A 12,330-nucleotide genomic window follows, 5' to 3' on the forward strand; every position below is an offset into this window, starting at 1 on the left:
AAAAAGCAGGGTGCCTGGACTCCTTTGAAATACTTTTCCGTACGCAGATCTCCTACAGCAGAGGTCAAATGATCTAGTCTGCCTGTTTCTAAAGGCAAGCAGTGACTCTGAAAAGTGTAACTCCTCCAGGTTATGCAGTTTCTTATTTAAAGGTGGGGTAGGTAAGTTTCAGAAACCGGCTCGAGATACACTTTTTGTTATATTCCATGGAATGCTCTTAACATCCCGATAGCAATGAATATCTTAAGTGCTTTGACAAAAAACCCATAAAATAATTTCATCTGTAGAAGCCGTAATACTGTAAAAAGTACAAAAGGCCTACTGCACCTGCCTGTCAGCCTTCCATTGGGGCACAAACTTATCTCGTGCCCTCATTGGTCATGTGCGCGTTCGTGTGTGTTGGAGGAGGGGCTCTATAAGGAAGTGGCAGATTTTCTCCGGTTGTGTATTTTCAAATTCTAGCGATCTCGAGCCGGTTTCTCAAACTTACCTACCCCACCTTTAAGGTTTTGGGTGTATGGACATGGGTTATTTATAAACCATACAAAATTCCCAAGAGACATTGATTAGTTGGTTTCAATTTCTCAGCTGAAGTGAAGCCTGGTTAATGTGGTGTGAATTTGTCGCTGGGTCATTGATGGAATACACAGAGTGTGAAAATACAAATACAGTAAAAACGGCTTTCTACAGACAAGATCTATAATTAGATGTGACAGCAAAGTTACCTTTTCTCCTATTGCACCAGCAAGTCCTGGTGGGCCCTGCATAGGCAAATAGAAAGTGATGTACAAATGAATACAAACACAATAAACACAAACCCCATGTGCAGTCATCTGCAATCATCATGCAAGCCTCTCTCCGTTCAGGTAAAAATAATTGACATAAAGATAACCGCAGAGGCACCCGGCATGTAATTGGGAGGGGTGACAGAAGCCAACAGAGATTTATTACACTTAGTAACCATTCTTGCTGTAGGAGGAGACTTCCTGCAGATCCTATTTGTACAAAAAGCATTATGGTTGATTCTGCCGCAGGGGGAAATCATTCAGCATTTAAAAATGTTTCGCTCATCCAGATGCGGCTTAATCGGTTTTATTATGGCAACAAAATGCGATAGTAAGAAGCTGCTTTGCTTCTTTTTTTTTATTTCTATAATTAATTCAGATAAAGTCAGATCATTCAGATAGAGGTGTCATGAGCAGAATACATTGCTGTTGTAATAAAATAATGATGTTGGTTCTATAGGAGCTTGATTGTAAACTGCAGTTATGTTCCATGTGCATGTGTCATGAGTGTCATAACTAATACAATGCAATAAAAGCATATAACATAGTTTGTTATAATAAAGCACAATGAAACAAACTCAAGCAATGTTTAAAATATAATCATAACTTGAAGACAAGGCGAGCAGCAGGAATTAAAGAGTACCTTCTGTTTGCTCTTGAGCATCATACTGCCCTCTCAAGGAAGGACCGACAACATTTCATGTGCGTTTCTCTGTGTTTGCGATGTTGTGCGTGAATAGATACCATCACTCCATTTTATAGCAACATTGATCAATATTGCTTCCATTTTGAGCAATGCCACAATGCAAACACTCGTAACTAAGATAAACCACAAAAGAAAAGCAGCTTCTTTGTTTGTAGGAATTTCCTAGATTTTACTTTTAGATACGCTTTTGCTCGCCATACTTTTTTTTTTAAAGAGCACTGGTACCTGTCTGCCCTCGGCTCCCTGACCTGGAGGTCCAGCTGGACCTTGCTGGCCCGGTGCGCCTGGGTTGCCTCGAACTCCGTCAGGCATTTTGTAGCCGGCGGGTCCGCTACCAACCTCGGCCGGCAGGCAGAGACCACACTCGCCCTGGGGAGGGGTCAGGAGTCAGGAAGGTTAGTTTGCGTGACAATCAAGCTAACTGAAGCAAAAACCAATTATTTGTCCGTTACCTTTTCGCCCTTGGGCCCAGCTTGACTAACACCAGGCGGTCCTTGCTCTCCCTGTCACCAGATTAATGTCGTCAAAAAAGGAATCAAATGAGAGAGAAGTATTTAATTATTGTATCGTAAACTACGCGCATACAGATTAGTTTCTGAACATAATTGTGAGATACTTGGGAATTCATGTGTAAAAGTAACATGTGGAAAATGTTCAATATCCTTGAAATGAAACTTGCCATTGCATAATTAGCAAGAAACTGTCTAGTAATCCCGCACTTCATTTGAGGAAGTACTGAAAAAGTTCTTGAAGAAGCTGAAAAATGGTGCTTTCCTATATGATGTTGATCAATGTTCCTCCTGCCTCTGCTCTCTTACCTTAGGGCCTTTCTGTCCAGCCTTGCCACCGGGTCCCTTAGGTCCCTGCTTCCCCTGCCACATGGACACATTTCCTTTAACAACACTGAATCAGCAGGTGCACCTCGAAATATTCGCTTTCAAAGAACTGAATCTGAACTTACCGGCTTACCGGCAGCTCCTCTGCCGCCTGCCTGCAGTCAAGTAAAAAATAGAATCACTGCAGCATTTGAATTGATACAATGGATGGGTATTTTAAATTGGTAATTCACATTTCATAGTTAAGGTGCACCCTCCAGGCAGCCATGGATTTCAAAACCTAAGCTTTTCACTAATAAGTTCCCTGCAGAGTAAAGTCCCTATGGCGGACAGTTTTGGGCCCTAAAATTAGCGCACTGCTGTGATTATCTTCTTCATGAAGTCTATTACGAGTCTCACTGTGCAGCCTATTGCGTGAGTTCCCCTTATGTAAGCCTAGTCTGCTATTGAGGTCACTGACTCTCAGAGCTGTCTTTTTTTGTGTGGCACATTACTTACATTCTCTCCTCCAAGTCCAGGTGATCCTGCGTTTCCTGGCTCTCCCTGTGGAGCGAGAGAAATTAAACGATACATCATTTTAATGAAGGTGCTTATCGCTGCTAACACATGCTAGCAAACACACTGACGTTAACAAAATCATAAAAACAATTACCCCATCTGTTTTCTCCTACCATGTTATTGCTTTCTTTCAGTAAAACAGTAGTCCTTAAACAACGACAAGATGAAACTGTTTCTTATTGTTTCACCCCACGAGCCCTAGGATCGCATTAGGAACAGACTCACTTGCTCTCCTTTCTCTCCGATCCCAGGCTCTCCCTTCTCTCCCTTCTGTGTCAGGAATTGGTGCCCGACATTGGGGGGGAGGTTCGCGGGTAACTCTCCGAGAGTGGGGCACACAGCACACTGCTCCCCCTAAAGCATGTAGACAGATTAAAAGGGGGTAAGAGAACGTCTTCAAACAATATCCACATTTAAGAATCATGAAAATGAAGAAAAAACTAACATGCAACTACTACAGTACTACAATACAAATACATACAGGTAATGGAGACTTACAAAGTGAAGCTCACTAATTAGGGTACTCTAAGTGACAGCTGGATAAAGCAGTCTAATGATAGATTGTTTAATCTCAAGCCTAATAAAAACTGACCTTTTCTCCTTGGATGCCACCTGATCCTTGTTCCCCCTGCCGAGACATACAGACACAAAGACATCCAAGAAGGCAAATTAGTCCCAGCTCACTCCGGTGAACATGTTTTACTTTGAGATGTCGTGTCTCGACATTGGAAGCTTACTGTAGTACATCAGTGTGGGGGAAAAGTGAACGTCATTGTCTTGAAAACTAGTAGTTTGACTACAATTGCACTTGTTAGCTGGAAGGTCAACTACATTCATATTTGCATAGTGATTCAAGGAGTTATGTGACTTTTTTGCCAGTATTTTTTTAATTTAATTTCAAACCTTTATTTATACAGATAAATCCCATTGAGATCATTGATCTCTTTTCCAAGGGAGACCTGCTAAAGTAGTTCCACATGAAACATAAGAACATAAATAGAACAACAAAAGGATATCATACAGCATCATTTACATAATTATCCACATAAACAGGTACCAATAGCTTCCGATTGACTAGCATCCACCGAGCTTTAAAAACATTTAGTGGCACCAGATTGTTCAGTTTCCCTTTAATTAGCAGACTATTTGTCTATGTAGTATGGAGTAACTCATGAAAAAAAACTATTTTGAGATCTGAAAGGAGTGGTTTTGATTGTGATTTGTTGACCATTGCATCTCTGAACATCTTTGATCTGCAAGATAGGCCCAGTATTAAAGGTGGGGTAGGTAAGTTTGAGAAACCGGCTCGAGATCGCTAGAATTTGAAAATACACAACCGGAGAAAATCTGCCACTTCCTTATAGAGCCCCTCCCCCAACACACACGAACGCGCACATGACCAATGAGGGCACGCGATAAGTTTGTGCCCCGATGGAAGGCTGACAGGCAAGTAGGCCATCCAATCGATTGGATTGGTTGTACTTTTTACAGTACTATGGCTTCTTCCACAGATGACATTTTTTTATGGATTTTTTTGTCAAAGCACTTAAGATATTCATTGCTATCGGGATGTTAAGATCATTCCATGGAATATAACAAAAAGTGTATCTCGAGCCGGTTTCTAAAACGTACCTACCCCACCTTTAAGTGTTCACGCTGTTCAAAAAGTGGAGGTTGATCATAACAGGTGACCTTTAACTGTTATGATTGGACAAAGCAGATGTTACATAAATGACGAGTAAGACAGAGCAGACACGTTCTTTTTTCAAACTAGTTGACAAGTGCCCCTGGAACTTCTACCTCCGCGACCCGACTAAGATAAGCGGTAGAAGATAGATGGATAATTGACAAATATAACAGCAAGTTACATATTTTTTAAATACTGTATTGTAAATGCATACATGTGCATATGGGTATAGACATACTACATTTGTAGGAGAACTGCATGTTATTTTTTGGAGTTTTAGTTCAGCTAGTTTGCTTGCATGTGCTTTAAAAGAGCCTTCTGCACCGCTGATGTAGGCATATCTGAATGTGTTGAGATGCAGAAGAGTGGGTATCGGTCACGCTTCCACAGCATATGAATGAACCATGAGCTGTGAAAGAAAGACTCCATACCTTCTGTCCTGCCTTTCCATCTGCCCCCGTTTGCCCCTGGTAAATATGAAAAAAAAGTATTGTTAGTTACATTTTGATAGAGAGAGGTCATACTATATCTCGCTCTCTCTCTCTCTCTGTTGCTCTACCTCCGTCTCCCTCTGCCCTAACCAGGTATGACAGATGGATGCTGGCATTATTGGAAATCGTTGCACAGAGAATCTCATAAGGCTCTAGATTTATATTCTCTTTTTTTTTTTTCCTCTACAAATCATTCTCCATTCCACCTGCTGCCGTAAGTGGGAGGATGCAGAGAGAACGGGAAGAGACACATGATGCACAGTCCACAGAGAAAGATGCGTTAAGATTACATCACCAAAATGACCTCTGCCTCGGACAATCAACTTTTGACAGCATGTCACGCTCTTTCTCCTTGAGCTGCAGTGAGAACCACAAGGGCAAATGCGACCCTATACCTTCCGACAGAGCGATAAGAAAAATAATATACATACACACTATCTAACAATTGATCAAGGTTCAATCGTCAGCTACAGCGACGACTCGCTCATAAAACATGTGGAGATCATTAAAGTGTTGGACAGAATGACTCGGGGTTGGTTCAGAATACATTACAGCTTGAAACCGGTGTGCTTACAGTCAGTCCCCTCTCTCCTATCCCTGTCACTCCAGGCTCTCCCTTTGGGCCCGGTTTCCCTGGCACCGCCACTGTGTTATCCAGGTCTGAAGGCACCACGGGGCACACTTCGCATGGGTCACCCTGACGATTGAGCCAAACACACAAAATGAGGATGAGATAGCACACAGGCACGCATGCAGATTTAGAGATTACAGGACAGAGTTTGCGGGTACCTTGTCTCCTTTATACCCCCCTGGTCCTCTCGGTCCCTATGAAAACATCAGGATCCAAGTCAAACACTGATTAAGCAGTTCAGTTCATGTGTATTGAAAGCTGAATATGAATCAGTGTTTGAAAGTCTCTTACTGGATCTCCTGTTAATCCATCTGTTCCCGGGAGGCCTTCCATTCCCTGTGAACACAAATCACTGCATTTATCTGAAGAGTATTTATTCAGTTATCTTAAAAAGAACATCAGTTTTTAACCTAGAATGTAAATATGGGTTTTGCTAGCCTGATGACAAGATGTTCTGAATCCACAGAAGCTCAATGAAACCTTTAATTACAGTCCAAACATAAAATGGAGTGATGTTGTTAATATGCATGTCTGGATCGGTGGTTTCACAACATTCCTATTGGATGAGCTGATTCATCTTTTCCGTAATGTTCTAAATATTGTGTTACGAATGGATGACACAAGCATCCTCTATATCTCATGTCATGTCTCAAAACCTACCGTGGCTCCCTTTGCACCACCAGGTCCACCGGGAAGGCCCTGAGAAAGAAAAAGAAAGTGCATACATCTTTTCAAAAGCCATTCTTAAGATGTTTTACGCTTGTAATAAGGATAATGAATGCTGCACTTAAGAAGGAGTTCTGCCAAGTCCTGCCCTGCACTTTTGAGAGCATCATCTTAAAGAAAAGTACTTTCTGGTCCAACTGAAACCATCTCTAAGACAAGTAATGACATTCAAATGACACCTTCCAATAAGAGCACATATAATTTAGTCAATTCCTCCAAATGTCTTTCATTATTAGAAAAACACACTTACCGGTGGGCCTGGCTTTCCAACTCCTGGTAGGCCTGGATATCCGGGTTTCCCTGGCTCTCCAGCCAAGCCCTCAGGACCCACGAAACCTGGGGTACCCTGGGAAAAGAAGGTCAACACAGCTTTATTACCTCCAAAGTGAACTGAAAGTATTTGACTGACAGGTGGAGCTCCCAGACGTAATGCAGACAGACCTTGTGTCCCTTGGGGCCGACGACACAGATGGACCCTGCTCGACCCTGGGAAACAGGTGACATACAGGGAGGTAAGTGAAAAAGCACCGGTACGGCAAGTGACATCATCGGTGTCGGCCCAGAATCATTAAGCAAGCTCTGCAGCAATCTATCTCCAAAATGTCTTCATAAATTGTAAAGGACACTTGTTGATTCTCCCTCATTTGTTTGACATTTTCCAATTGGAAATAGACCGAGGGTGAGTGTGTAAGATGTATTATCATCAGCGGTGCATATGCAATATGTTTCTGCCTGCCTGATTCAAGTCACATCAACAAGCACATTCATATTAGCAATGTCAGACAGATGGAGGGCTAACGAAATATCTCCCCTCCAACCAAATCCACCCGTCCACGGCCAGCACTTGTGACACTCAAATGTGAGTGTCTCTAATGCCGGAAACCAAGGGGAATATCTCCGAGCACACACACGTTGTAATTTGCTCCTCAAAAACGTTGCATGCGTCTACAGGATCACCGCGCTGAACAGGGAAGATTAAAAGGTTTAAGACGTACTGAATAGGCTCCTGCCTGTGTGAGAGACGAATAGCAGTCAATGACGCAGCATTGATTGTGCAAGCTTTGCGAGCTAGCCTAATCTAACAGGTATTAACAGGCCGACTTAACGCCATGGCAGAGGGGATGGGGGGGAGAACAGATATCAATGGGAGTCTTAGCTTAAAGAGTAACACCGTATAAGTTTACTGAATATCCTCTCTTAGCCTGATGAAAGTGGCGGTGTTAAGAGCGTGTGGGTGTGTAGGTGTATCAGTGTGTTTGGAGAGAACGCTCATTAAAGCATTTGTGATTTATTTAACATAACCGTTTGACTTAACCTTGAAGCAAATGTAACACACTTAGTGTTTCTTATTATGGAAACTCTGTAAAACAAAGTCAAGGAGAACATAACACAGAAATAATAAAAAAATACACCTACATCCCTCCCTGGAGTGCCCGTGAGTCCGTGAGAACCGTAGTCTCCCTTCTGACCTTTCTCTCCCTACGCCAAGTTGGAAAAAATAAAAGGACAGACACACAAGTTAAAATAATAATGGCATGGACATGAATTAGATGAACATGTAAAGGTCATATCTTTATTATTCATCACTGAATGTTTCTTAAAAACCTTTCACCTTGTACCCCGCTGCTTCGCCCCAGTTGGCGGGCAGTGCCTGTGGAGAGGAGGAACGGAGACGAGACCCAGATCAATGACCTGGCTCTAAAGAGACATCACACACACACCACTGGAGCATATCAAACAACACAGTGACCAGCCTGCAACCCGTATGGACTCTCAGCAGGATACATATGACACACACACACACACACACACACACACACACACACACACACACACACACACACACACACACACACACACACACACACACACACACACACACACACACACACCCTAAAAAGCATGCAAAAACATACAGATGCACATTCGCTGAAAAAACTAAAACATTGACTTTAATTAAATGTATTATGTCAACAGAGTTAGTTGGAAGGCAATAATATTAAGTTGAAATAACAAGTATTAGGTCAAAATTAATATAGTTGCTTCCAACTAACCCAGGGGTGTCCAAACTACGGCCCGGGGGCCAAATGCGGCCCGCAGACCATTTTGAATTGGCCCTCAGCTAATTCAAAAAGTATAATGAAATATGGCCCACAAATGGAACTTTTGTTTGTCTTGTACTTCTTAAATATATATATATATATATATATATATATATATATGTAGTCATATATTATACAGCAGTATTCATGTGTTAATAAGCCCACTTTCTGTTTTAAGGAATGAGCTGCAACCACAATAAATTAAACCGTCTGGAGAGCTGTGAAGTTGGCTGTTTTCATAAAGCATATTCAAGTATAAAGCATCATTTGCCTACATTTGATTGATTTTGCTAACTTATAACTCAACTTATGAGGCAATATACCTCTCCTCTAGTAAGTGGCCAAGCCCTTTGTATGTGTTTCTATATGTGTCCCTAACCTAATACAGCTACGTGACATTTGTTGACACTAATACATTTATTTAAGTTTCCGTTTTTTCAATCGATACGAATCAGTGTATACTTAGACACAGCACATATGAATGCATGCCGACACAATGGTTACATCAACATGCAAAGCACTCACTCACTCCCACTCTATTATCAATAGAAAAAGAGGATTTTTTTGAACAAGGATCAAACTAAATAGCTGAAGGGTTGGCGTGGTCGGAGGCAGTGTGCTGTGGTGCTGTGACCTGTGGCCGAGCATTGGCACTCACCAGCTCGCCTTTCTCTCCCTTCTGGCCCTGGGGTCCTTCTGTGCACTGAGGTTAGAGACACTTGGTTGGCATGTATCATCAAACAACACATTTTTGCCAATTTTCAGGTTCAAACAGTGCTGGATGCCAAATAACAAGACAATGTTTTTTCTGCGAGAGACGCAATGGAATGAAATACTTACTGGACCTGAATGGGAGCCAGAACAGCCGGCACCCTAAGATGGAGAGGTAGGATGAAAAGAAAAATGATTGCGTGTGGGTGAGGAAAAGAATCAGGCAACGACTAAAGAATGCATATCAGCTCAGTGGTGGATTGGTCTATAGCCAGAGTGATATTATACCACGGCAGCATCAAAGTGTGTGTGTGTGTGTGTGTAGATATCAGTGTTCAGTGCTAGGCATGTCTGAGCATGTAATGACATCACACATTCCCCTGATATTAGTCGTACCACACACACAGGTTTTGGTGTGTCTGTTTGCATTTTGATCATCGTTGTCTTTAAAACTCACCTGGTTGCCTTTTTCTCCTTTCAACCCAAGAGCTACCTGAAACACACACACACACACACACACACACACACACACACACACACACACACACACACACACACACACACACACACACACACACACACACACACACACACACACACACACACACACACACACACACACACACACACACACACACACACACACACACACACACACACACACACACACACACACACACACACACACACACACACACACACACACACACACACACACACACACAGTATTACGCTTATGACATGTTCTAACAGAAAGGATTGAAAGTAAAGATCAGGGATCCTTACATTTTCTTCCCTATTCATGAGTAAACAACCAGCACACTACAGATAGATAATTATTATTAATAAATTGTATTTAATATACTGAAGTAAAAGGAAGTTTGTGTCGGAAGTCAAATAGGCTGTAGTTTTTATATCTGCCAGGTGGTGGCACTGTTACACACAACTAAACTCTGTTGCTGCGGTGCAGTTAAAAAGGATGGGAGGTGGACAAGACACACACACACACACACACACACACACACACACACACACACACACACACACACACACACACACACACACACACACACACACACACACACACACACACACACACACACACACACACACACACACACACACACACACACACACACACACACACACACACACACACACACACACACACACACACACACACACACACACACACACACACACACACACACACGCACACACACACACACACACACACACCTCCCATGGGATACGGAGATCAATAGGAATGTCTGATTCCCACAGCACAGGAGTGAGGAGACCAGCTGCTTCTCACAGGAGGGCACACACATACCCCAAAAAGGATAAGCATTATAAATAACTGAGGCAATTTTAGCGGAAGCGAGTAATTAAAGCCAAATCCCCTACCCGCTGTTTCTGGGAGTCATGCTTTCACACACCAGGAAGTTTGCATATATTGGAGCAGCAACTACAAGCTTGCTGAGACGACGAAAGGGGGCTAGTAACAGCGCGGAGACAATGTGTAATTCTCCCTCGTCTCTCCCCCCCTCCACCTTCCCTCCTACAAGCTACAGATCTATCAATGGCTGGCTCGGCCGGCTGCAGTGACGAGTCACTTAGTCAAGTACTCATATAGTTTTGCTTATAACCTCATAGCCTATACAGTGGGGCAAAAAAGTATTTAGTCAGCCACCAATTGTGCAAGTTCTCCCACTTAAAAAGATGAGAGAGGCCTGCAATTTTCATCCTAGGTACACTTCAACTATGAGAGACAGAATGAGAAAAGAAATCCAGAAAATCACATCGTCTGATTTTTAAAGAATTGATTTGCAAATTATGGTGGAAAATAAGTATTTGGTCAATAACAAAAGTTCATCTCAATACTTTGTTATATACCCTTTGTTGGCAATGACAGATGTCAAACGTTTCCTGTAAGTCTTCACAAGGTGTTCACACACTGTTGCTGGTATTTTGGCCCATTCCTCCATGCAGATCTCCTCTAGAGCAGTGAGGTTTTGGGGCTGTCGCTGAGCAACACGGACTTTCAACTCCCTCCAAAGATTTTCTATGGGGTTGAGATCTGGAGACTGGCTAGGCCACTCCAGGAGCTTGAAATGCTTCTTACGAAGCCACTCCTTCGTTGCCCGGGTGGTGTGTTTGGGATCATTGTCATGCTGAAAGACCCAGCCACGTTTCATCTTCAATGCCCTTGCTGATGGAAGGAGGTTGTCACTCAAAATCTCACGATACATGGCCCCATTCATTATTTCCTTTACACGGATCAGTCGTCCTGGTCCCTCTGCAGAAAAACAGCCCCAAAGCATGATGTTTCCACCCCCATGTTTCACAGCAGGTGTTCTTTGGATGCAACTCAGCATTCTTTCTCCTCCAAACACGTCTAGTTGAGTTTTTACCAAAAAGTTCTATTTTGGTTTCATCTGACCATATGACATTCTCCCAATCCTCTTCTGGATCATCTAAATGCTCTCTAGCAAACTTCAGACGGGCCTGGACATGTACTGGCTTAAGCAGGGGGACACGTCTGGCACTGCAGGATTTGAGTCCCTGGCGGCGTAGTGTGTTACTGATGGTAGCCTTTGTTACTTTGGTCCCAGCTCTCTGCAGGTCATTGACTAGGTCCCCCCGTGTGGTTCTGGGATCTTTGCTCACTGTTCTTGTGATCATATTGACCCCACGGGGTGAGATCTTGAGTGGAGCCCCAGATCGAGGGAGATTATCAGTGGTCTTGTATGTTTTCCATTTTCTAATAATTGCTCCCACAGTTGATTTCTTCACACCAAGCTGCTTACCTATTGCAGATTCAGTCTTCCCAGCCTGGTGCAGGTCTACAATGTTGTTTCTGGTGTCCTTTGACAGCTCTTTGGTCTTGGCCATAGTGGAGTTTGGAGTGTGACTGTTTGAGGTTGTGGACAGGTGTCTTTTATACTGATAACGAGTTCAAACAAGTGCCATTAATACAGTTAACAAGTGGAGAACAGAGGAGGCTCTTAAAGAAGAAGTTACAGGTCTGTGAGAGCCAGACATCTTGTTTGTTTGTAGGTGACCAAATACTTATTTTACCGAGGAATTTACCAAT

At 42.8% G+C, this 12,330-nt stretch overlaps 1 protein-coding gene across 3 annotated transcripts in view; it reads right to left on the bottom strand.

Moving 5' to 3' along the window:
* The window catches only part of col16a1 (collagen, type XVI, alpha 1), a 67,238-nt gene that overhangs the window by 20,293 nt on the left and 34,615 nt on the right, over positions 1-12,330 (bottom strand). For all 3 annotated transcript variants that reach the window (XM_034094529.2, XM_034094530.2, XM_034094528.2), the window contains exons 10-29: positions 9,691-9,726; positions 9,363-9,395; positions 9,181-9,225; positions 8,033-8,071; positions 7,837-7,899; positions 6,862-6,906; positions 6,671-6,766; positions 6,355-6,393; positions 5,986-6,030; positions 5,853-5,888; positions 5,638-5,760; positions 5,004-5,039; positions 3,478-3,513; positions 3,111-3,239; positions 2,826-2,870; positions 2,453-2,482; positions 2,310-2,363; positions 1,944-1,994; positions 1,717-1,860; positions 726-761 (exon numbers count right to left, since the gene is read on the bottom strand). In XM_034094529.2, the coding sequence (XP_033950420.1) occupies positions 726-761; positions 1,717-1,860; positions 1,944-1,994; positions 2,310-2,363; positions 2,453-2,482; positions 2,826-2,870; positions 3,111-3,239; positions 3,478-3,513; positions 5,004-5,039; positions 5,638-5,760; positions 5,853-5,888; positions 5,986-6,030; positions 6,355-6,393; positions 6,671-6,766; positions 6,862-6,906; positions 7,837-7,899; positions 8,033-8,071; positions 9,181-9,225; positions 9,363-9,395; positions 9,691-9,726 (1,161 nt within the window). The remainder of the gene's footprint in view (positions 1-725; positions 762-1,716; positions 1,861-1,943; positions 1,995-2,309; positions 2,364-2,452; positions 2,483-2,825; positions 2,871-3,110; positions 3,240-3,477; positions 3,514-5,003; positions 5,040-5,637; positions 5,761-5,852; positions 5,889-5,985; positions 6,031-6,354; positions 6,394-6,670; positions 6,767-6,861; positions 6,907-7,836; positions 7,900-8,032; positions 8,072-9,180; positions 9,226-9,362; positions 9,396-9,690; positions 9,727-12,330) is intronic.

The sequence above is a fragment of the Pseudochaenichthys georgianus genome, chromosome 11 (assembly GCF_902827115.2).
Source record: "Pseudochaenichthys georgianus chromosome 11, fPseGeo1.2, whole genome shotgun sequence".
Lineage (NCBI taxonomy): Eukaryota > Metazoa > Chordata > Actinopteri > Perciformes > Channichthyidae > Pseudochaenichthys > Pseudochaenichthys georgianus.